This window comes from Oncorhynchus kisutch, linkage group LG8, assembly GCF_002021735.2.
Source record: "Oncorhynchus kisutch isolate 150728-3 linkage group LG8, Okis_V2, whole genome shotgun sequence".
Lineage (NCBI taxonomy): Eukaryota > Metazoa > Chordata > Actinopteri > Salmoniformes > Salmonidae > Oncorhynchus > Oncorhynchus kisutch.
In genome coordinates, this window is record NC_034181.2 from 33,917,633 (window position 1) to 33,943,988 (window position 26,356).

A 26,356-nucleotide genomic window follows, 5' to 3' on the forward strand; every position below is an offset into this window, starting at 1 on the left:
GCGGGGGTACAGGTTAGTCGAGGTAATTTGTACATGTAGGTAGGGGTGAAGTGACTATGCATAGATAATAAACAGCGAGTAGCAGCAGTGTGCAAAACAAATGGAGGGGAAGGAGGAGTGTCAATGTAAATAGTCCGATGGTCATTTGATAAATTTTCATGGGTCTTATGGCTTGGGGATAGAAGAGAGAACAGTCTATGACTGGGTGACTGGAGTCTCTGACAATTTTATGGGCTTTCCTCTGACACCGCCTATTATATAGGTCCTGGATGGCAGGAAGCTTGGCCCCAGTAATGTACTGGGCCATGGGCCATACGCACTACCCTCTGTAGCGCCTTATGGTCAGATGCCGAGCAGTTGCCATACCAGTCGGTGATGCAACCGGTCAGGATGCTCTCGAGGGTGCAGCTGTAAAAGTCTTTGAGGATCTGGGGACCCATGCCAAATCTTTTCAGTCTCCTGAGGGGGAACAGGTTTTGTTGTGCCCTCTTCACAACTGTCTTGGTGAGTTTGGACCATGATAGTTAATTGGTGATGTGGACACCAAGGAACTTGAAACTCTCGACCCGCTCCACTACAGCCCCATCGATATTAATGGTGGCCTGTTCGACCCGCCTTATCCTGAGTTCCACAATCAGCTCCTTTGTCTTTCTCACGTTGACGGTGTGGTTGTTGTCCTGGCACCACACTGCCAGTTCTCTGACTTCCTCCCTATAGGCTTTCTCATCATTGTCAGTGATCAGGCCTACCACTTTTGTGTTGTCAGCAAACTTAATGATGGTCTTCGAGTCATGTTTGGCCACGCAGTCATGGATGAAAAGGGAGCACAGGAGGGGACTAAGTACACACCCCTAAGGGTCCCCAGTGTTGAGTATCAGCGTGGCAGACTTGTTGTTGCCTACACTTACCACCTGGGGGTGGCCCGTCAGGAAGTCCAGGATCCAGTTGCAGAGGGTGGTGTTTAGTCCCAGGTTCCTTAGCTTAGTGATGAGCTTTGAGGGCACTATGGTGTTGAACGCTGAGCTGTAGTCAATGAACAGCATTCTCACATGTTCCTTTTGTCCAGGTGAGAAAGGGCAGTGTGGAGTGCGATTGAGATTGCGTCATCTGTGGATCTGTTGGGGTGATATGCGAATTGGAGTGGGTCTAGGGTGTCCGGGAGGATGCTGTTGATGTGCCATAACCAGCCTTTCAAAGCGCTTCATGGCTATCGACGTGGGTGCTACGGGCGGTAAAACATTTAGGCAGGTTACCTTCGCTTCCTTGGGCACAGGGACTATGGTGGTCTGCTTGAAACATGTAGGTTTTACAGACTTGGTCAGGGAGAGGAAATGTCAGTGAAGACACTTACCAGTTGGTCCGCGCATGCTTTGAGTACACGTTCTGGTAATCCGTCTGGCCCCGCGGCTTTGTGAATGTTGACCTGTTTAAAGATCTTGCTCACATCTGCTACCAAGAGCGTTATCACACAGTCATCCAGAACCGCTGGTTTTCTTGTGCATGTTTCAGTGTTGCTTGCTTCGAAGTGAGCACAAAAGGCATTTAGCTCGTCTGGTAGGCTTGCGTCAATGGGCAGCTCCCGTCTGGGTTTCCCTTTGTAGTCCGTAATAGTTTTCAATCCCTGCCACATCCGACGAGCATCAGAGCCAATGTAGTAGTATTCAATCTTAATCCTGTATTGACACATTTCTTACAAGCGTACGGACTAGTGTCCCGCTCCTTGAAAGCGGCAGATTTAGCCTTTAGCTCGATGCGGATGTTGCCTATAATCCATGGCTTCTGATTGGGATATGTACGTACGGTCACTGTGGGGACGACATCGTCGATGCACTTATTGATGAAGCCGATGACTGAGGTGGTATACTCCTCAATGCCATTGGATGAATCCCGGAACATATTCCAGTCTGTGCTAGCAAAACATCCGTGTCTGACCACTTCCGTATTGAGTGAGTCACTGATACTTTCTTGGCTTGGAAGCATGAATCAGGAGGATAGAATTATGGTCAGATTTGCCAAATGGAGGGTGGGGAAGAGCTTTGTATGCATCTCTGTGTGTGTCCACATCCTTTATTTCACATGGAGGACAACTGTCTCATGGGCTGAAAAAGTGACTTCATGAAACCTATTGCTGTGAATGACTAAAACTATATGCAATTAATTGACAGTGTCACTGACCAGTCGTAATGATCTATAATGACCTTGTGTTATGGCTGTTAGCATCGTTCACAAGGGAGTCCAAACAGGTCTGAGCGGATGGCCAGTGAATTTGACCTTGCATCCATGATTGATAACCTGTGAGCTCAGAGCCTCATCAAACATCTAGCGAGGTCATGTCATTCCAGAGCTAACTGGCTGTGTCGTATCTGTCTGGTCCAAGGTGACGCCACGCCAGCCAACAGGGTTTTGGGGAGCAGCTCCGATACGGAGCGAAGGTGTTATCAGGTCTGCCAGAAACCCATGAGCTTTCTCACGCTATTCTGCGCTTTTGCTGATTGGGCCTTGGCTCCAACCGTGATTTATTAGCTCTGTCTGATGTGGGTCTGGCGTGGGAGGGTCAGCGGAGAGGAGAGAGGGGCACTGGGGTCTGTAGTTAAACATTAATACATACATAAAAACCCCACTCCTCCTCTTCGCTCAAAGCATCACACTGATGGTATGAGGTGAAGAAATGGAAAGTGTGATTTCACCGAATGCCGGTGTTGCTCAGTGTCAAAATTGAAAGGATTAAAAAAAGGTTTTGACAAGCAGGACTTGAGTTTACAGGCCAATAAAACTGTGTTTCGGAGTGGCGGCGGCAGCTCCATGAGAGAGACTGTGGGGAGTGGAGGAATGGACAGGAAGTAGTGTAGGAGCGCTGGTGGCCTCTGTCCATCTCTCCCAGAACTGACCCTCACATTCATACTTTTCTGCAGCAGCCACTTCTATCAGGTGCTGGAATGAAAGAGCTAGTATGAATGCTCGGTGTCATATTGACTTCATTTTATAGAGCTTGCTTTTGCCCTGTAATTGATCCGATTTTTATCCATCTGCTGTATGTCTGCTTAATAAAAACAAAAAAGGGGTGTGAGGATGAGAGAGTGTTTGAAAGGGAGATCAGGCTAGGGATTGCAAGTCTAGTAGACTTTCAGGAGCTTCCAAATAAGGGTGGAATTAATTATTAATCAAAAACTGAGAAAATAAACCCACCGAAACCTTTTTTAAGAACCCTGATACCCAATATTTTTTAAACAAGTAAGCCAAAGATGGTATCAGTCGTCTCTGCCACAAGCAGTCTTTATTGCCAGTTTTTATAGCTCCCAGTACACATCCAACCCAAACCCTGTGGGTGAGTCTCTCTCTTTCTTTCTATCTCTCTCCTTTTCTTCTTTCTTTCTTTCTCTCTCTTTTCCCTTTCTCTCACTCTCTCTCTCTTTCTCCCTCGCACACAGACTTGCTTACACATTTGGGCCAGCTCGCTGATCAATCGCAGATGGAGGTCTGGCGATTGCTATCCTCCTCTTGCCAGGAGCTTTGCATTGAGGGTCTCTCTTTCCCCCGCCCTATTTTCTCTCTCTCTCCCCCTTGCGCTGTTCCCCTTTCCCAAAGTTACTCAAATGGAACTTCCTTTTCATTTCCTGGGGCAAAAGAGAAAGTGACAGTGTGGCGCATATTTCAAGGAAAGATTCACCCATTTTCAATGTTGTATCGTTTTTGTGCATCTCTGTGCGATGTTCTATCGATTACCGGGGTAATTTCATGTTTCCATGTTTCCAAATACAACCAGTGTGATGAGTTTTGCATGATGCAACACATGAAATGGCCCAGGGAAACGATAGAACATCGCTCAGAAATGCACAAAACTATATAACATTGAAAATGTCTGAATCTTTCCTTTAAGTAACATTCTCCCATATTAACACAACTCAATGAAAATACCAATATCTCAGATTAAGCTTGGTGTAGTGTGACTGTTTTATCCCAGCAAGGCCAGCATATAATTTCAACAAAATGCCATATCATTTTGCAATCAAGGATAATGCAATATAACTAGAGTGAGATTGTTAGACTTCCAGATCTTGGCCTCCTGCCCTATCAAAACAAAATGGCAACTTCCAGCATTTAATTGGCTTCACTTTTCTTCACACTTATCAACACTTACATAGTTGTTTTGTGTGTATACCTTGGAGGCTCAACTCAGACCACAGCTGCAAGCCTTACATTTCCCCTGATATCATGACCTCACTCTGCTCTGGGCCAGTTGTGTTGTGAAGCTATGCTCAGATGTTTCCTCCGCTGTCCTTGCTATCCGGGCTCCTTGGGACATCCCTACCACATTGAAGTTGACATTTAAAATGGTTAAGGTTATGGTTAGAGTAAGGGTAGGGGTTAGGGTTTAGGGTAATGTTAGGGGTTAGGGTAGGGGTTAGGGTAATGGTAGGGGTTAAGGTTAGGGTTTAGGGTAGGGGTTAGGGTAATGGTAGGGGTTAAGGTTAGGGTTTAGGGTAGGGGTTAGGGTAATGGTAGGGGTTAGGGTTTAGGATAGGGACATCCCAAGGATCCCGGATGGCACTAACCGTTCCTCCACATCCTCTAAATGAGTTGGTGTGTCTGACACCATGGAGCTTTATATCATAGCAATATTACCGGTTTATTAAGCCCAAACTGTCCTGGGGTTAGCTCAGACCCACCAATTAAAAGTGGATCCCGGTCTGAAATAATATCATAACAGATCCCAAGTCAGTGATGTGTGACTAAAGCTCTGCTGTGATCCTAACCTGCTGTGCTGAGTGCTTTGGTCCATTGTGCCTGCTGGACTGGATAGTGTTTCACTGCACCTCTGTGTGCCTGTCCCAGACATAGAGCAATAAAGTGCTTCCTTTTCTGGCTCATTTTAACTACAGTAAGTGTTGCCATGGGGAGATGCATATGTTTGCACTTTCTACGTGTTATATAGTGGAACCAGACACCGGGTTTAGCTCTACCTGAACTCTCCTGTTTATTAAAATACTAAAGCAACAAAGGAAGTTCATTCATGTGTTTTTGGTATAATGGTGTAGCTGATGTAGTTTGAGTTTCAATGCTCTCCTTGTCTCTGCAGACAGTTGTGCTGTTAGACTAGTTTTCAGTGGCTGACGATCTGTCCCACACCACACACCTCAGAGTAATTCTAAATTACACCCTGTCTCTCTCCATGCCCTCAATTAGATTGCTATGTCGAAACGTGGGGAAATTGAAAAGATATTGGTGACTTTATTTTTATTAATTGTGTTTTACATAAGACATGAATTTCAAGGCTCAGTGCTGTCAAAAATGTGATTTTTCTGTGTTTTATATATATTTCCTGACTATGATTTTGGAATAATTCTGTGAACATTTTGAAAATGATGTTGTCCTTATAGTGTAAGAACTGTTTGATAAGACCGCCTGAAATTTCAGCCTGTTTTTGTGGGATGGAGTTTTGGCCTGCCTGGTGACATCACCAGGTGGTAAATTAGTTAATAGACCAATAAGAAAGAGAGTTTCAAGCCTCTCTGCTAACAACAGCTAGTTTTAGATTTCCCCGCCCCACTCAGACCACTCTCAGACAGTCCTAGCAAAATTATTTATTGAGAAATTGTTCTTTGCTTGTGACCATTTTCATTTAAAACAATCACAGTAAGGTACTCAATTGTTACCCAGAAATTATTATATTGAGATAAAAAATTGGCTGTAAATGTATTGTCCATAATATATATATAGACTGCATTGCATTTGAAATAAGTCTTTACTACAGACTAGCAATGCCAGCCCAGAGAATGTGGGTTAGTGTGGTAGAGCTGGACAGTGTGCAGAGGGAGTTTGTGTGTTAGTCCGCTATTTGTCTGTACGTTAAAGAACATATGGTGGTGTTGGGCTTAGTTTTGATGGATAGGTAGTGTCATGGTTGCTATACAGTATATACAGTATTCCTGTATCAATGTGTCAGAATTACTGCATTGAAGCCTACAAGAGGTCCACATGAGAGTGAGCCACCATCCATACGCCCTTCCATCTTTTGCACTTTATTCTTTCTGTCTTAGAACCAGCTGTCAAAAGCTAGTATTCAATTTAGCCTGGAATAGTCTGATGTCTTTGGATTTGAGAAGGCATGTCCTGTCAGTGGATGGGGAGGTTAGTTCAACCACAGAGAGGGCTTGACATCCAACTCTGGCAATCATGGGAGGTCTGAAAGATGCCGCAGTGCAGAGAGGAGCTCGAAGAGTTTGGCGGGTATGTCGTGTAGGGGGGGGGGGGGGCTTATAAGCAGATGTTATGTGTGAGAGTTTGTATTTTTACCTTGTCATTCTGTCCATGGACATTGTGAGATTGTCTTCAAAGACGTCAAGCTTTGCATTGACATTAACTAGCTAAAGCACAACATTTGTTCATATGACCAGAATAGACATATCAGAATGTAGCCGGTATTTATCCTGTTGGCAGGGCAGATGTGGAAGGCCATTCTTTCACCATGACGACAGATGGGGGGGGGGGGCTATTCGTTAATCACCAGCATATGCCACTCATCCCTGAAGCATAACACTCCCTACGAATCTCCCCCAAATGTTGTTATGCAACACGCTGCCACATGATAGGCGTGTTGTCATGATGTCATGGCAGCTGAAAAATACCCCGTTCACCCTTAAAGAGCTGCATAATCATTAACTATACTCCTTACTGAGCTGCAGGATTCTCAATCCATACTCTATTGTATGCCCTGATTCAATGATTAGATGGATGTCACTGGTCTCTCATTGTATATGATGTAGGTCTAGTGGGTTGACAGAACAGTTGAGACGAACTGCTTTCTTCGCTACTCATTTAATGATCTCTGAGGAAAGAGAGAGGGGAACTACAGTAGTTTACTACTATCTGTGTCTCTTACTCCCTTTCTCTCACTCTCACTCTGCCACTTATTCTCTGCCTTCCTCTGGCAGTCTCATTCTCTTCTTTTTTCCCCTCAATCTGCCTTCCAGTCTCTGTCTCTGTCTTTCTCTCTATCCTCCGTTCTCTGGCTCTTTCTCTCTGACTGTTTCTCTGTCGCTGTCTTTCTCTCTCCGCTCTCTTTCTCTCTCCGCTCTCTTTCTCTCCCTCAGATGAGGTTTGAAGTGATTTCCAAGGCTAATTTTGCTAGCCCTCTGTTGTTAATAAATTGATGGAGCGGAGCTCTCTTTCCTGGCAGACGGTGAGGCTGCAGGGCACCAGGGAGACGAGGGAGCAGTGGCAGGCGCACACACACAGACACACACAGACAGACACACACACAGACACACACACACACACACACACGCATAGACACACGCGCACACACACACAGACACACACAGACAGACACACACAGACACACACACACACACACACACACACACACACACACACACACAGACACACACAGACAGACACACACACACACACAGACACACACACACGCATAGACACACACAGACACACACACACACACACACGCATAGACACACGCACACACACAGACACACACACACGCATAGACACACGCGCACACACAGACAGACACACACAGACACACACGCATAGACACACGCGCACACACAGACACACGCACAGACACACACACACACAGACCAGATGACATCTCTCTCTCTCTCGCTTTCTTTCTGCATTCTAACACTGAGGAGAGACTCAACTCCACATCACTCTACCTACTCTCGCTCTCCCCAGATATGGGCTCAGAAACACCCAACGGACATGTCAGAACAACAACGACTGTGTCGCCACAGAGACATTGTGACTGAATAATACCACATCTCCCATCTGTGACTGTCCTTTTCATCAGGGGGTCTGGTCATGTCAGAGCTTGTAACATTTTCCCTCTCCGTAATCACTCAATGTGGAAAATTAGTCCCCTAGTTTTCTCACTAACATAATAGCATCAAAGTTTCAGCGATAGAAGAGAACACATGTTCCAGAGTAAAGGAATGCCTGATGGCAGTGTATAATTGTTCTTTCTCTTCCTGGACTGTGAATGGATCCTAGTTGTACCTCACCCTCCCATCTGCTTCTATTTACACCCACCAAGAACCAGTGAGTTATTAAACCCCACAGGGCCCTGTAAACTCTCCCAGAGGGTCTCTCGCACCTCGTCAAAGACAGACGTTTCCCATGCTGATGGGCTGCATGTGTGCTGCTCTCAAGGCCTGTCTATGGAGCACACAGTCCTACACATGAGTCCTTTCTGTACATAAAGCACAATGTTCAGGTGAGCAGCACACTGCTCTACACAGGTTGATCAAAGTACAGACTTAGCTATTGTGTGAGTAAGGCGAAAATCACACACAAAATATATATACTATGAAGGCAAGAGTTTGGCCCATAGCTAACATTATAAGGTAATATGAAACAGAGAGTGTATGGTAGGGCCAGGAAACAGACACATGCACAAGGCATCGTGCCTCACTGTCAGATTCACTCTCGCGCTCACTCACTTTTTCCAGAAGGGAATAGAGACAGTTCATCTCAACACTCTGATCTAATTTCTCCATTAAGGCCCAGGGAATAAGGAGAGGTGGGTCTGCTGTAGATGTTACACCATGCCAGCCTATGAATACTTTGTTTTGTGTTGAGGAAAGATTGGATGGAGCGTTAGGGTGAACCTGAAACCATAGCCAGGCCCTAATTACCACATTCCTTCAACCATTAGCTCACTGTCTCTGGGGACTCCATTTAAATCTGATTAAAGGAATTATATGTAAAAAGTGAGTTATAATCAAATAAAATGACAGTAAGGAGTCTCACACAATGTAATAATCACCTTTGCTGCGGGGTTGAGCCTTTGTTATGATCTAGCTCGGGGGTGTCAAACCCGTCAGTCAGGGTGTCCAATACGGCCTGGGTGGTTTGGGTAAGAATTGTTTTTATATATATATACTGTATAGAGCCTTCAGAAAGTATTCAAGTATTTAAATTGAGAATTTATCTGACAGGCCCACAGTACACATAATACCCCATAATGTCAAAGTGGAATTCTTTATTTTTTTTTTTATGTTTTACAAATGGATTAAAAATTCAAATCTGAAATGTCTTGAATCGATAAGTACTCAACCCCTTTGTTATGGCAAGCCTGAATAAGTTCAGGAGTAAAAATGTGCTTAACAAGTCACATAATAAGTTGCTCTGTGTGCAATTAAAGTGTTTAACATGATTTTTGAATGACTACCTCATCTCTGTACCCCACACATACAATTATCTGTAAGGTCCTCAGTAAAGCAGTGAATTTCAAACACATATTCAACCACAAAGACCAGGGAGGTTATCCAATGCCTCGCAAAAAGGGCACCTATTGGTAGATGGGTAAATATAATAAAGCAGACATTGAATATCCCTTTGAGCATGGTGAAGTTATTAATTACACTTTGGATGGTGTATCAATACACCCAGTCACTACAAAGATACAGGCGTCCTTCCAAACTCAGTTGCCGGAGAGGAAAGAAACTGCTCAGGGATTTCAGCATGAGGCCAATGGTGACTTTAAAACAGTTCCAGTTTGAAGACTGTGATAGGAGAAACCTGAGGATGGATCAATAACATTGTAGTTACTCCACAATACTAACCTAATTGACAGAGTGAAAAAAGGGAAGTCTGTACAGAATAAAAAATAATTAAAAACATGCATCCCGTTTGCAACACGGCACTAAAGTAATACTGCAATAAATGTGGCAAAGCAAGTCACTTTTTGTCCTGAATACAAAGTATAATGTTTGGGGCAAATCCAATACAACACATTAACGAGTACCACTCTTGATATTTTCAAGCATAGTGGTGACTGGATCAAGTTATAGGTATGCTTGTAATCATTAAGGACTGGGGAGTTTTTCTGGATAAAAAAATTTATGGAATGGAGTCAAGCACAGGCAAAATCCTAGAGGAAAACATGGTTCAGTCTGCTTTCCACCAGACACTGGGAGATTAAGTCACCTTTCAGTAACAATAACAATAACCTAAAACACAAGGCCAAATCTACACTGGAGTTGCTTACCAAGAAGACAGTGAATGTTCCTGAGTGGCCAGTGACAGTTTTGACTTGAATCTACTTGAAAATCTATGGCAAGAACTTAAAATGGTTGTCTAGCAATGATCAACATTCAATGTGACAGAGCTTGAAGAATTTAGAAAATAATAATGGGCAAATGTTGCACAATCCAGATGTGGAAATCTCAGAGACTTACCAAGAAAGACTCATAGCTGTAATCGCTGCCAACGGTGCTTTTACAAAGTATTGACCCAGGTGTGATTTATAGATATTTCTGTAGTTAATTTTCAATAAATTATCAAAAATGTCTAAAAACATGTTTTCACTTCATCATAATGTAAAATAATATACAGTGGGACAAAAAAAGTATTTAGTCAGCCACCAATTGTGCAAGTTCTCCCACTTAAAAAGATGAGAGAGGCCTGTAATTTTCATCATAGGTACACTTCAACTATGACAGACAAAATGAGAAAAAAAATTCCAGAAAATCCTGAAAATTTTTGGATTTTTAATGAATTTAATGAATAAATATTTGGTCAATCACAAAAGTTGATCTCAATACTTTGTTATATACCCTTTGTTGGCAATGACAGAGGTCAAACGTTTTCTGTAAGTCTTCACAAGGTTTTCACACACTGTTGATGGTATTTTGGCCCATTCCTCCATGCAGATCTCCTCTAGAGCAGTGATGTTTTGGGGCTGTTGCTGGGCAACACGAACTTTCAACTCCCTCAATCACAAAGCCCTGACCTCAATCCCATAGAAAATGTGTGGGCAGAACTGAAAAGGCGTGTGTGAGCATGGAGGCCTACAAACCTGACTCAGTTACACCAGCTCTATCAGGAGAAATGGGTCAAAATTCACCCAACTTATTGTGGGAAGCTTGTGGAAGGCTACCTGAAATGTTTGACCCAAGTTAAACAATTTAAAGGCAATGCTACCAAATACTAATTGAATGTATGTAAACTTCTGACCCACTGGGAATGTGATGAAAGAAATAAAGCTGAAATGAATCATTCTCTCTACTATTATTCTGACATTTCACATTCTTAAAATAAAATGGTGATCCTAACTGACCAAGAAAGGGACTTTTTAGTAGGATTAAATGTCAGGAATTGTGAAAAACTGAGTTTAAATATATTTGGCTACGGTGTACAGTATGTAAACTTCTGACTTCAACTGTACTTTAAAATGGCTAAAACCAAATCTAAACTGTGTAGATATGATAATGGACATACAGTTTCTTGACTGTGTCCAGCTAGACAGTCAGGGAGCATTGACAGTTCCTAAAACGATGGATAGAGGACTATTTTTAGCACAAGGAAATGTTACCAATTTTCACTGCAGCCCTCCGGACCTCATTGAAGACCAAATGCGGCCCCCGGGGCAGAATTTGTTTGACACCTCTGCTCTAGCTTGTTAAGCTGATGTCTTCTTCAGATGTTTATTGGTCTCTCAACACCAGTGAAGGGGACATTGTTATTTGATTTCACAAAACAAAAAGAAAAAAGGTGGTTCATTCTTCCAAATTCAAAAGAGATTGCTACTTTTGGAGCGCATCGAGCCAGCTCTAATGGTGTTGTTAAGCTTATTTTATGAAGAGAGAGCCAACTGGAGTCATGGAAAGCCGTCTTCGAGAGAGCTACTCATTTCCAAAGCTTCCAAATGATCCCATGCCCCTCTCATGGTGATTACAGTAACTTTCCTAACAGGTTGCTCTGGTTTATGGGAGTAAACAAAAGCCAGGGTTGGCCATCACTCCAACTCACTAATACAATCAAGTCAATTGTTTTCTATTTAATTATTTATTTTACCAGGTTGTCTCCTTGAGGTAAAGCAACCCGTTTTTCAAGGGAGACCTGGACTTCTGGTTCATCAACTGAATTCTGTTCAGAAATATAAAATGAGGTCTTCTTTGGGATTTGATTTTGACAAGATACAAATGCCAAAGAATATCAAAATGTCACACATGCCCATCTCACAATAGAGGTTTGTGAAGTAGAGCTGTAACTGTGAAATTAGGACATTGTTTTCTTTTTTCAGAACAGGGATCAGCAGGGTCAAGCCTTAAACCAAAGCAACAAAGTGTTCCTCTACTGTGCCTTCCTCGACTACAGGTTGGGTTTACATATCCACACTGAAATATGTCTATTTCATGTCTATCACTGAAATAACTCATTTTGCCCAAAACATCATCATCATATACATTACATCCTTGATACATAGCATTAATACATTTGGTACAGTATATATATTGAGGGAGGGAGTGTGCAACCTTCAGTAAAAACACTGCCATCTGATAAGCCAATGTTTTGGCTGTTTAAATGCTATAAATCATTGTGAATTGTGACTGTTTTACTTGGACTCATTATGCTTCCTGTCCCCTTCCTTCTGTGGTTCATGAAAAAAATGAAATATTTGACAGCGCTATTAAAAATCTAATTCTGCAAAACATATGTGTTAAAGGGCCTCCCACATAATCGTTTTACCTAGAATATAATCTGGTTTAGGGAGTATGTGCCATTGTAGATTTATCCCTGCTATTTTGAAAGGCATGTTTATGTGTGTGCTTGCATATGTGTCTGACAATCTCTCTGTCTCAACTCCTGTGTCTCTGTGTGTGTCTCCTTCCTCTACCTGATTGGCTGTCTCCTGTGTGTCTGTCCTCTCTCTGACTGACTGTCTCGTCTGTCTGTCTGTCTGTCTGTCTGTCTGTCTGTCTGTCTGTCTGTCTGTCTGTCTGTCTGTCTGTCTGTCTGTCTGTCTGTCTGTCTGTCCTCCATCAGTTCAAAGGTGGGTGTTTGGTCCAATGAGGGCTGTGTGCGTTCCGGAGGGAACATTTCCTACTCGGTGTGTCTGTGTAACCATCTCACCAACTTCGCCATTCTCATGCAGGTGGTTCCCATGGAGGTAAGATCCCTTTCCTCTCCTCCACAACACGCAGTCCCATGCAGAACCTTGCTGTGTGTGTCTGTGTGTGTGTGTGTGTGTGTGTGTGTGTGTGTGTGTGTGTGTGTGTGTGTGTGTGTGTGTGTGTGTGTGTGTGTGTGTGTGTGTGTGTGTGTGTGTGTGTGTGTGTGTTTATCCATCAGTGCACCAGTGATTTATGTGAGTATATTTGCACAGGGGTCTGTGGTTCACCACACAGTAACGTTTCCCCATTCAGAGGTCCTGGTTCTGCTTGAATTTTCAGCATACCTAAGTAACAACGTTGTTTTCTGTAGTGATTTAATAGGGCATTGCTGCAGACTACCATGATTAGGTGTGGTTTCTTTGGGTCTCGACATGAGGCAATGGTCCATGCCTCAAAGACCATCTATTCCCACAGTCTGTTTGGCTCAGGGATTCTCAAGCTACACTCACTGGCCAGTTTATTAGGTACACCACCCCGTTCACGAAAATGGGTCGCTCCTACAGACAGTGAGTCACGTGTCCATGGCTTGCTATATAAAGCAGGCAGACAGGTATTGAGGCATTCAGTTACTATTCGATTGAACGTTAGAATGGGCAAAACTTGTGACCTAAGGGACTTGGTATGATCGTCGGTGCCAGGCGCTCCGGATCCAGGATCTCAGAAATGTCTGCCCTCCTGGGATTTTCACGTATGACAGTGTCGATAGAGTTTTCCCGAGAATGGTGATACAAACAAAAAATATCCAGCCAGTGGCAGACCAGGTGGGCGAAAACATCTCGGTCATGAGAGAGGTCGAAGAAGAATGGCAAGAATCGTGCAAGCTAACAGGCAGACAAATAACGGCTCCAGTACAACATTGGTATGCAGAACGGCATCTCGGAGCGCACAACTTGTCGATCCTTGTCCCGGATGGGCTATTGCAGCAGACGATAACACCAGGTTCCACTCCTATCAGCTAAAAACTCAAAAGAAGCGGCTCCAGTGTTTACACGATCCCCAACACTGGACAATTGAGGAGTGGAAAAACATTGCCTGGTCCGACGAATCCCGGTTTCTGTTGCATCATGATGATGACAGAGTCAGGATTTGGCGTAAGCAGCACGAGTCTATGGACCTATCCGGTCTGGTACAGGCTGGTGGTGTTGGTGTACTGGTGTGGGGAATGTTTTCCTGCCACACGTTAGGTCCCTTGATGCCAACGCGATACAAATGTTTCCGACACCTTTTAGGTACCTAATAAACTGTCCGGTGAGTGCATACCTCCCTCTTTGTAATAGATGTATGCACACTACTTAACCAACTACATGTCAATATCATACCATGAAGGCCACAATCTCCCTTTCTTCATAAACCTGTACCCCAAACTTTTATTGGAACACAGTCCAGATCACATCACAGTTCATCACCATTAGTGCATTGTATTCTCCTAAATGGTAACCAAGGCAATAGAGGCCAGAGACAATAACCCTCCTCTGTTATCAAAAGGCCAGCAATATTCACCCTGAGTGTGGTGACTGACCATCCATCCTGAATAGATTCCCAAAATAGAAAAGGATAACCATCCTTTTTGTTGCGTTACTCAGTAATGTATTGAGGCAGTCGTCTCCTTGATGCTGTACTTTCCTCAAGTCCCTCTCTAATTAGTGGGCAGCAGCCTTATCCCTCAGCTGGATGGGAACATCCCACGCATCCCTATTCTGGAAGGCTGTGACTGCTCCACTGGCCAAATGACAAGGCACACGCTGCAGTTAATGGAGAATCAAACCTCAATGTCTAGAAATAACCTCAGCTATAAAAAAACTGAAACATGCTGTACAACACACACACAGTCATATACATGTAACTGACAAAATAAGGGAAACACCAACATAAAGTGTCTTGATAGGGCGTTGGGCCACCATGAGCCAGAACAGCATCAATGCACCTTGGCATAGATTCTACAAGTTTGGGGAACTATATTGGAGGGATGCGACGCCATTCCTCCTTGAGAAATTCCATAATTTTGTGTTTTGTTGATGGTGGTGGTAAATGCTGGCTCAGGTGCTGCTCAAGAATCTCCCATAAGTGTTCAGATGGGTTGAGATCTGGTGACTGAGACAGCCATGGCATTTAGTTTACATCACTTTCATGCTCATCAAACCATTCCGTGACCACTTGTGCCCTGTGGATGGGGGCATTGTCATCCTATTAGTTAATTCCTTAATTAACTCAGGAACCACACCACTGTGGAAGCCCCTACTTTCAATATACAGTACATTGTATCCCTAATTTGCTCAAGCGTTTCCATTATTTCGGCAGTTACCTGTAACTAGACACACACACACACACAGAGGAAGAGAAAAGGGGAATCATCCTTGATATACAATTGTCAAGGACAAGACATATGTGCAGCACCATTGTTTGAGAGTGGACCTCATTGAGATTCAGGTCAGGGGTATTCTCTTTACCATGCCACAGCAGCTTTAAAATGGTGACAGTGTTACCCAGTCCAGTCCAGCACAGAGGTCCTCCAGTGAGAACACTAGTAATGAGGGTCACTGATCCCTGTTAAAGCCCAGCACTCGACATCACACCACTCTACTGGCTGGCACTGGGACTGGCACTGGCCAGGGAGGTTGGACAGGACACTAAGCACTAAGGAGGTCAGACATATTGAAGTAACTTCCTGCCGTAGAGGCTAGCCATGCAATAAAAGCCATAAAATGACATCCAAAAGAGTGGCATGATCAGAAGTATGGGCAAGATATTTTTTTATTATTTAACTAGTCAGTTAAGAACAAATTCGAATTTACAATGACGGCCTACCCCGGCCAACTGTGTACCAACTATGGGACTCCCAATCACAGCCAGATGTGATTCAGCCTGGATTTAAACCAGGGACTGTAGTGACACCTCTTGCACTGAGATGCAGTGCCTTAGACCACTGCGCCTCTCAGGATCTTCTGAGTGTCTGACGTTTATTTTTTAAATGTAACGATGTCACTTACCATGAACATGTAAAGAACAGGAAGGCCTGCACATTGGGTTTTTTATTACAACGTTTCGTTCCGAAACGGATCTTCGAGTTCTCACATCCCAAAATATACACATTTCACCTCACATGACCATATACACACACACACACACACACGACGCATGGTGGGTGTGGAAACAAAGGTTTTATTTATTTCACCTTTATTTAACCAGGTAGGCTAGTTGAGAACACCTTTATTTAACCAGGTAGGCCAGTTGAGAACACCTTTATTTAACCAGGTAGGCTAGTTGAGAACACCTTTATTTAACCAGGTAGGCTAGTTGAGAACACCTTTATTTAACCAGGTAGGCTAGTTGAGAACAAGTTCTCATTTACAACTGTGACCTGGCCAAGATAAAGCAAAGCAGTGTGACACAGACACCAACAGAGTTACACATGGAATAAACAATAAACAAGCCAATAACACAATAAACAAGTCAGTGGCACAGTAGAAGAAAAAAAAAGTCTATATACAGTGTGTGCAGAAGGCATGAGGAGGTAGGCCATAAATAGGCCATAGTAGCGAAGAATTACAATTTAGCAGATTAACACTGGGGGGATAAATGATCAGAAGATGATGTGCGTAGAGATACTTTTGCGCAAAGTCAATCATAATTAATCACAGAGGTACATATGGACATAAAGGATTGTATACTGTACATACAAAATCGGTAAAAATAAATAAAAAACTGTTGGAATACACTCCCATAAGACCATTACATCCAGGACGTGCGTTGGCTGTAGATCTATACTGAACAAAAATGGAACCGCAATATGTAAAGTGTTGGTCCCATGTTTCCTGAGCGGAAATGAAAGATCCCAGAAATGTTACATACGCACACAAAAAACGTATTTCTCTCAGATTTTGTCCACACATGTTTATATCGCTATTAGTGAGCATCTATCCTGTGCTAAGAATGCATGCAGGTGTGGCATATCAAGGAGCTGATTAAACAGCATGATCATTACAGAGGTGCACCAAGTGCTGGGGACAATAAAAGGCCACTAAAAAGTTGTCGCAACACAATGCCACAGTCTCAAGTTGAGGGAGTGTGCAATTGGCATGCTGACTGCAGGAATGTCCATCAGAGCTGTTGCCAGATCAGTTAATGTTAATTTCTCTACCATAAGCCGCCTCCAATGTAATTTTAGAGAATTTGGCAGTACATTCAGCTGGCCTCAACACTTGTAACCACGCCAGCCCAGGACCTCCACATCTGGCTTCATCACCCGTGGGGGTGCCCAGTCATGTGAAATCCATAGATTAATGAATTTATTTAAATTGACAGATTTTCTTATATGAACTGTGAAATCGTTGAATGTTATTTTTCTCTTCAGTATAATTACATTGACCTATTTTGAAAACAACTGGGTGATGTTTGTATGAAGGGATTCAACATTTATCAGACCTCAGGATAAAACCCAGATGCAGACCGTTCGAAGTAAAAGTGCATTACAAAAACGGGGCAGGTAAACGACAGGTCAAGGGCAGCCAGAGGTCAGTAATCCAGGGTAGTGTCACAAGGTATAGAACGGCAGGGTCAGGGCATGCAGAATGGTCCAAACAGGAACTAGAGAGAAAAACGGGAGTACGGGAAAAAACGCTGGTGGGCTTGACGAGACAAGGCGAACTGGCAACAGACAAACAGAAAACACAGGTATAAATGCACATGGGATAATGGGGAAAATGAGCAACACCTGGAGGGGGGTGGAAACAAGCACGAGACAGGTGAAACAGATCAGGGTGTGGCATCCTACCCGGGCACATACCTGGTTGATCGGGATGCCAGCGGTGGAACTTAGCGATGAGGGCTGGGTCCAGGATGTTCCTAGCGGGGACCCTGCACCTCTCCTCTGAACCATAACCCTACCAGTCAACCAGTTGCTAGAATGACCAACTCCAAACTCAGGAGATGAGACGGGGGAGGGGTGGGCCTGGAAAGAGGAAACATTGTGCAGTGAGTCAGAGGTTTAATCTTTGATACATGAGACGTGGTATGTATACGGAGGGTGCCGGCAACAGCAGAGGGAAAGGGCCGATAAAGCTTGCGGGACTCTACCCAAACGGGCAGATCCCGAGTAGACAGCCATGCCCTCTGCCCAAGACAAAAGCGGGGAGCCGGCATCCGGTGGTGATCCACCTGTCAACGATACCTGGAGGTGGTCTTGAGAAGAGCGGACCGAGCTCTCTTCCAGGTACGCCAACAGTGGCGGACGAACATCTGGGCAGAGGGTATGTTGACCTCCTCTGGGAAGAGCGGGGGACTGTAACACATGGAGCACTCGAAGGACGAGAGCCCAGTGGCTGAGCAGGGAAAGATGAGTATGTTGTCGAGGTAGGTGAAACCGGTTCAACATATCCCGGAGAATGTCATTAACCAGGGCCTGGAATACAGCAGGAGCATTGGTCAAACCGAATGGCATCACCAGGTATTCATAGTGTTCGCTAACAGTTATGTAGGCTGTCTTCCACTCGTCACCTTCCCGTATCCGTACCAGGTTGTAGGCGTTCCACAGGTCTAACTTAGAAGATAGTGGCCCCCTGGAGAGGCTCAAAAGCCGAGGAGATGAGTGGTAGCGGATAGCGGTTCTTAACCGTGACGTCATTGAGGCCCCAAGTAGTCGATGCACAGGCGTAGAGTTTTGTCCTTCTTCTCCACATAGAAGAACGCTGCACCGGTGGGGGAGGCAGATGGACGGATACCCCCTGCAGCCAGGGAGTCCTCGATGTACGGCTCCATAGCCTTGGCCTCCAGACCCGACAGTGAATACAACCGTCCCCGGGGTGGTGTAGTGCCCGGGAGAACTTCAGGCAATGGGCGTGGCAGAACAGGCTCTAGTCCACGATAGTACCAGCAGCCCAGTTGATAAGGGGATTGTGGAACTGGAGCCAAGACAACCCCAATACCACAGGGACCTGAGGAGACTTGATGAGCATAAACTGCATAGACTCACTGTGGTTCCCAGACACACGCCAGTAGATAAGAGTAGTATTGTGGGTAACCCTGCCTATAGAGCGTCCATCCAGGGCTCTAACGTCCAGGAAACTGGAGAGGGGCTGAGTGGGGATGCCCAGCTCAGACACCAGGGTGGCATCCATGAAACTCTTGTCAGCCCCAGAGTCAACGAAAACCCGGAGAGATTTAGACTGGTCGCCCCACAGTAGGATGACATGAAGAGGGGTGCAAGTAAGGGGAGGCCCACCAGAGTACTCATACCTACTGATGAGCCTGGCCTCTTTAAAGGACAGGTAGACACAATGACCGACAGTTCCGCAATACAGACAACTCTGGGTGGTATGTCTGCGTAAGAGCTCGGCTGGTGACAGCCTAGTGCTGCCGAGTTGCATTGGCTCCGAAAAAGGAGAGTCGGCAGACCTCTGAGACTCTCGGGGGAACTCGAATCCTCTCATGGACATAGACGCTGGGGACTTCCGGAGTTCCTCGGAGGCAAGGTGGGATCCTTTGGCGAGCGATTGGAACCAGAATCAGACCTCTCCCTCCTACGTTCCTGTAGCCGCCCATCGATCCAGATGGTCAAGGCGATGAGCAAATCGAGAGCCGTAGGCAGCTCCCAGGCTGCGAGCTCATCCTTAACCTCCTCCGATAATCCATGAAGGAATGTGTCAAACAGGGATTCCGGGTTCCAGGCATTCTTGGCAGCCAATGTGCAAATATCAACTGTATAGGCCGCCACACTGTAGGGAGTCTTGGCGAAGCTTGACTAACTTCCGGGCAGCCTCTCTCGCGGACAACGAAGAATCCAAAACCTTTTTCACCTCAGCCACGAACTCCTCCAAACTGAAACACATGGCAGATTGTGGTTCCCACACTGCTGTAGCCCAGGCGAGAGCCCTCCCGGACATTAGCGTTATGAGATACACTATCTTCGAGTAGTCCGAGGGGAAGGACGAGGGCTGCAGCTCGAAGATAAAGGAACACTGAGAGAGAAATGCCTGACAGGTTCCTGACCCTCCAGCGAAGCGTTCCGGAGGTGGTAAGCGGGGTTCTTGGGAAGCCCGGGTGCCCTGGAGAGACGCACTGCTGACAGCGGTGTTACTGGGGGGCTGGGAGGTTACTGTCATGGCCTGCAGCCTCACAGATAATCCTCTGGAATTGCTCCAGCAATGTATTCAAGGCACAGTCATGGCGTTCTGCCAATGTCTGGAATTTCTCCAGAAGACCTCGGTGTAACTCCATATCATTCAAAAACACTCTCACATCATGATCACTGACCCGCAGGTAGTCTTCAGACGCGCACAATGTGCCGGTAACAATGTTACCTTCCGACAATGTGCCGGAAGGTAAATACATATGTGGCGGATGTACCCATTGTAACTTTACGAACACATGCACAACGTCCAATCACCCCATCACGGGCAAAGGCATCATTACGTGTTCTACAAAATAAATGGTATACCTGATCAAGTGTATTTGTGGTCTATGCTATGCTATGCTCTGAAAACAAGGATAGCAGAACACAGGAGTAATTTCAGGGCTGCGCATTTCATGGAGGCTAGTCACAACATCATCTCTCTGGGATACGCTGTTATCGAACACGTCAAGGCTCTTAGGAAAGGGAGATACTGATAATCTTCCACTGAAAATATAATTGTATTGGATTCACCGTTTGTCCACCATGTCTCCTGAAGGTCTGAACCAAGAATTTGATATCAGACCATTTATTACACGGATATGTTACGTTGAATAGTCTTGACATGCAGTTCGCCACTTGTTAATTTTGTACATATGCATCTATTAGATTTTCTGTAACTACTACATGTGCCCATCTCATTGATATTAAATTATTAAGAGGTACACAAGTTTTGAAATAGGTCACTGTATTTATATCTACGGCCACCGGGTGTCCTGCGCGTAATGGTATTCCAAAAGTTTCCAATGTAATATTTTTTAAACCTTTGCCTAGCTTTTAACTCGGACCAATTTGTATGTATATAATCCATTATGACCATATGTACCTCCGTGATTAATTATGATTGACTGTGCACAACAGTTGATTGAATTGTTTCCACACGTCCATGTGCGTAATGGTCATGTGTGGTGAAATGTGTATAACAGAGCTCCGTCTTTTAGACCTGAAAAAGATCCGTTTTGGATCGAAACGTCGTCAATAACGCGGTGAATTGGGAGCATAAACAGTGTGCGGGTTTTCCTGTTCTTCACAAGTATTCTTTATTAGCCCAGCACCTACGTTTTTAAAGGATGTGTGTATGACCACAAACTTGGCTACTTACCATAAATATCCCACAGAGGGCAGTGTTGGTTCATAGTGAACCTCAGCTCAGTTTAAACACTGTGTCCCTTCTAGAGAATCACTACTTTGTTTTAATGCTCTTCTCAGTTCAGCTTTACATTATTTCTCTAGTAATGTGTTCAATGCAATGTATTCTGGTCTGTATCCTTTTGAAATGAATCAGCCCGAACATGAATCTAAACATCAAACTTGTGTCTGGAATGTTTTACTGAATTGTGATGATTCTCACGTTTGCACAGCTAACCAAGGCCCACCAGGTGGCGTTATCAACCATCAGTTACATTGGCTGCTCTATATCTATCTTCTGTCTGACCATCACACTGGTGACATTTGCAATCTTGTCGTGAGTATCCCTCCATCTTTAGTGTTCACTGACTCAATCAAAATAAACGTATCAAAGCACCTCACATGTGCTGTGTGTCACACATGCTCTTTGTGAGTGGTATTCGCCCCATTATGATGAAATGTTATATCAAACTTATGTTATACATTTCTTGTAATATTCAATGTTTCTATTTGTGTTTGGCCTTGCAGGTCAGTGAGCACTATCCGTAACCAACGCTACCACATCCATGCCAACCTGTCCTTTGCCATCCTGGTGGCCCAGATCCTGCTGCTCATCAGCTTCTGCTTTGACCCAGGCACGGTAAGCACCTCATAAACAGAGTCAGAGGATCTCATTGGCTAGAAGCAGGAAGTGATTTGCACTTACTGTATGATGATGATGATGGTGATGATAAAGAAGAGGAGGCAGAGCGTGCCAACAGAGATAATGATGCACCCTGTGCCCTAGTTTTAACCTTTAACCCCTCTCCTCTCCCAGCTACCCTGTAAGGTGATGGCTGTGTTGCTCCACTTCTTCTTCCTGAGTGCGTTTGCCTGGATGCTGGTGGAGGGCCTGCACCTCTACAGCATGGTCATCAAGGTTTTCGGCTCAGAGGGCAGCAAGCATTTCTACTACTACGGGATTGGCTGGGGTACATCTTGTAACTGTATCAATGATCCTTTTTAGGCACAAATGTCTTAATGATCCACATGTTTTTATTCATCTCAAACTGGATCAATCGGTTTTCCACGTACACCTGCAGCTACATAATGTGCTTCAAAAGACTAATCATGAACAATGTTTCCCACAATTAAAATGTTGACCTTTAAGGTCTGGTTTTAGCAGACCTCTAGATTGGTCTTCAGACTTCACAGGTCTCTGTTAGCCAGAGTGGACAGACAGACAGGAGAATGTGTGTGTGTGTGTGTGTGTTTCTTTTAGCTTTCTGGGAACACTGCGTCTCCTCCACATGCTGGAGTGATTCATAGAAATAAGTTACCATTTTTATCATTTCCTATGTTGTTGGCCAAAGTAATGCTGCGATTTGTGGCCAACAGCAAATTAAGGAGTGTAGATGTGTCCAGCCTAAGTTTTTTTTTTTACACTGCCATTTGGTAATTTACAGCTCCTGTTGTTAGCAGTGAAATCAGGCTCCTGACCCTTTATTCTTCATTTCCTCCTTTAGCGTAACAGTTGAATTGTTCTTTGCTGGGGAAGTCTGTAAATCGCTGTGGACTTAGCAACTCATTAAAACAGATGAACGCATGAGCAAGACTTGAACCATGTTGGTGGGAATTAAAATACATCCGGTGTCCTCTAATGTCGGTCTTGCTAACTTTCATCTCATACTCCTTGCCAAACCTGATTTAGAAAACATTAGACTGAAGTCAATACTGTATAAGGAAGCATATACTAAACAATGTAATGTTAGAGATGTCATGATGTGTGTGATATCTTTTTATCTTGTAACTAACATGTCCTCTCTTCTCCCAGGGTCTCCATTGGTGATATGTGTGGTCTCTATGACATCAGCCTTGGACAGCTATGGAGAGGTTGGGAAGTAAGTCACTGAGTCAACACACTCCAACCTGGACATTCAAAACCACTTGGCAGCACTTTGTTCCATTGGATATAGTTCAAATATCAATACTGGTGCCATGAAACTGCCATGAATTAAGAGATATGTATCTAGGCATATTTATGTACTGTATAAGTAGTTTACAGAGTAAACGGAGATGGGAAGTATAATGTGAGAGATGTCGACCAAGCTTGTTATCTCTCTCCTCCCTCCCTCAGCTGTTGGCTGTCCTTGAAGAATGGGGCTATTTGGGCGTTTGTGGCACCAGCACTGTTTGTCATTGTGGTAAGAGAACTGAAGAAATCACCACTAACTGTTTGTTTATTTCTGTTATTTACTTTACAATTTACAGCTAATTAATCACTGGAGCTCAAGCTTTTTGTTCATGAAAGTGATATTTAGACATTAACTGATATGTGTTGTTTTCTCTCTTACTTAGGTGAATATTGTGATTCTTATATCTGTAACGAGGATCATCTCTCGTATTAGTTCAGAGAATTACAAGGTTCATGGCGATGCCAACGCAGTCAAGTGAGTCATCATCTCTGTTCTTAGGGCTGAAACCATCATGGTGATGTCGCTATCCAAACTCTGACTCAGTCAGACTGACATTAATACACTATAGAATGCTGACATTTAGTGTTTCTGTGTCTCTCTGTGTGTATAGGCTGACTGCAAAGGCAGTGGCTGTGCTCCTTCCTATTCTGGGCATCTCCTGGATCTTTGGGGTACTGGCCATCAACGATCACGCACTGATGTTCCAGTACATGTTTGCTGTTTTCAACTCATTACAGGTAAGTAGCGTACTGTAAATGTGCCATTATGCAATCTAATACATTTCATAAAATATCTTTAACAATAGCCTTTATTTACAGTAATTGAATACAATCATGTGGATTTTTCTCTCTAAAGGGATTCTTTATCTTCCTGTTCCATTGCCTTCTCAACTCTGAGGTAAGGCACACCCCTCATGTTGTTATAGTGTTGATATAGTTTGTTTTGTTTCTAATATGTCCGGGGAGGTTTATGAAACATTGCATCTGTTATTGGTCCTACTCATGGTTGTGCTGTTTTGTGGTAGGTCAGAGCTGCCTTTAAGCACAAAACCAAGGTGTGGTCTCTAACCAGCAGCTCCATTCGCAACATCAATGTGAAACCCTTCAATTCTGACGTTGTGAGTACCAAGATAGAGGTGTCTAATTGGCTAAGAAGAAAGAAGTGAATTCAACTTATAACTTTGAATGTGAGATCAAGTGTGTGCTCTCCTTTTTCTCTTGTAGATGAATGGAAACAGGGGAGGGGCGAGCCCCACAAAGATGAACACATGGGACAAAAGCACCAACTCAGCCAATCGGATCGACCTCTCTGCTGTCTAAAACTGGAGGGCATCACTTCGAGTAAGGGCGGAAATAGGATGCCATGCCAACCAGTGGTTGACTAGTGTAGATTCATTGACAGACACTGGCTAAAGCATTGTGCTGTTGTGCACTGTTATATGTGATATATGACTCAGAAGGAAAAGATAAGGGGGTATGCTGTGGTTCAGCTGCATAGTCAGGATGTCATGCGTCTTCATTCAGACCTCTATACACAATGACAGTGAGTATCCATTCTTACAGGCATCTCTGAGCTTAGCTTCCATAGCCCACAGCCTCCCGCTCCCTTACTCCTCCACTATACAATGATTTGATGTAATGCTGTAACCCCAAATGGAACATAATGTAATCTCCCCCTGATGACAAACAGACTCAGACTGTGCCTTTCTCTTATAAAAGACAGCTGGCCAGACCCATTTAGAGAAGGGATTTCTGAGGGGACCCATGGTTAGGGAACAGAGTGAGATTATATTGGCTGTTAACCTTGAGGATTTAAAGCATTCCATTGACTGTTTTAGATAGTTTTTGTCCACCATATTGTGTATAATGTCTTGAAATGTTTCTACCCAAGTATTTTTGATGACAAATGATCCATTTGACCAGAGGCTATCCAATGTTTTGTGATATGTAAACATAGTGTAGCTTTTACTTTGTTGAGTGTTATAGTTACTTTCAGTATGTATTATGGTTATGACAAAGAGGCTAATAGCTGCCTGGTAATTGGTTACTTCTGGTTCAGAATGGTTATTCTAATACATGATTATCACAGGCTCCTGGCTGCATGGCACACTAAGCATTATGTGTTGAACCAATGAAAATAATCAATTACAATTATTTTCTGTTTGAAATATTTAATTTCCAGAAAGTGCAGAACATTAAATCTAGCCCCAAAAAAACATGTGCCTTAGTGTAGAGATAGTTGATACAATAAATAATACTTTCACTAATGTAAAAAGTGTAATCAAATGAAGAAGAAAAAAACACAGTTTAATGTATTTATTTATGGATTTTGTGATTCTTATTTTTTTTTGCAAAGTCACTCAAAATACTCACAATGTTTGATACCTGTCTCTCCTTTTATGTTTTCTTTGTGTGTTGTTTCATCTTACGATGAAGATGAGTTGACAATGGTATTTCATCATGTACATCATGTCTCTGTAAAGCTGCAGTATTTCATGCTTTTTTGAAAAATAGAGAATTATTAATTGTGTTAGACACAATTCTGTGAATTTTTTTATCAGTGTTCCAGTTAACTTTTCAAATTACGTAGATCGTTAGATGTTTTATGCTTTATCTTCGAGTAGAGGATACATAGTTATAGGCTAGCATATTCATGTCTTTCACAAACACAAGAGTGGGACTTTGAATTGAGCACAGCAAATTGTATTTTGTTGAGTTTCACTGTGAGATTGGAGAGAAATGTCTGATGAGATGTTGATGGTTCTGACACTGTACCAACACTTAGTCTCCTACAATAGGATTTGCTGTATGAAATCATTTAAAAACACTTCCCATGACTTGTATTTTTTCAGTATTTCAGAACAGACCATCATCTTATGGCGTGTCTTTTGCTTGTTTTCTAAGGTACTTTCTGTGTTCAAGTTTGTTGAATAAAAAGACAAACATGAAAACGTATTGTATGTAATTAATTCCTCTCTCAACAGACCGCAGTATCCTTCCTACTGTATGTTAAAATGAATAAAAAGAATACCGTCTCACCTGCGCTATCTATTGGAAGTATTGAAACTGCAGTAGGCCTAAGAAGTGGCAATGCTAAAATAAAGAAAAGGATGTGGTAGACAAGGCATTATTTCATGTGTGAAAATGACATATACACATACACTGATATTGCGTTGCGTTAGGTTAAGCAACCTG

At 43.6% G+C, this 26,356-nt stretch overlaps 1 protein-coding gene across 2 annotated transcripts in view; it reads left to right on the forward strand.

Annotated features, from left to right (window-relative positions):
• LOC109895828 (adhesion G-protein coupled receptor D1) overlaps positions 1–26,112 on the forward strand; it is a 42,211-nt gene extending 16,099 nt beyond the window's left edge. For both annotated transcript variants that reach the window (XM_031830163.1, XM_020489847.2), the window contains 12 exons: positions 12,044–12,117; positions 12,787–12,910; positions 21,441–21,544; positions 21,736–21,847; positions 22,025–22,178; positions 23,021–23,087; positions 23,324–23,390; positions 23,545–23,636; positions 23,773–23,899; positions 24,018–24,059; positions 24,187–24,279; positions 24,386–26,112. In XM_031830163.1, coding sequence (XP_031686023.1) covers positions 12,044–12,117; positions 12,787–12,910; positions 21,441–21,544; positions 21,736–21,847; positions 22,025–22,178; positions 23,021–23,087; positions 23,324–23,390; positions 23,545–23,636; positions 23,773–23,899; positions 24,018–24,059; positions 24,187–24,279; positions 24,386–24,481 — 1,152 coding nt within the window. In that variant the 3' untranslated portion in view covers positions 24,482–26,112. The remainder of the gene's footprint in view (positions 1–12,043; positions 12,118–12,786; positions 12,911–21,440; positions 21,545–21,735; positions 21,848–22,024; positions 22,179–23,020; positions 23,088–23,323; positions 23,391–23,544; positions 23,637–23,772; positions 23,900–24,017; positions 24,060–24,186; positions 24,280–24,385) is intronic.
• The last annotated feature ends 244 nt before the right edge of the window (positions 26,113–26,356 follow it).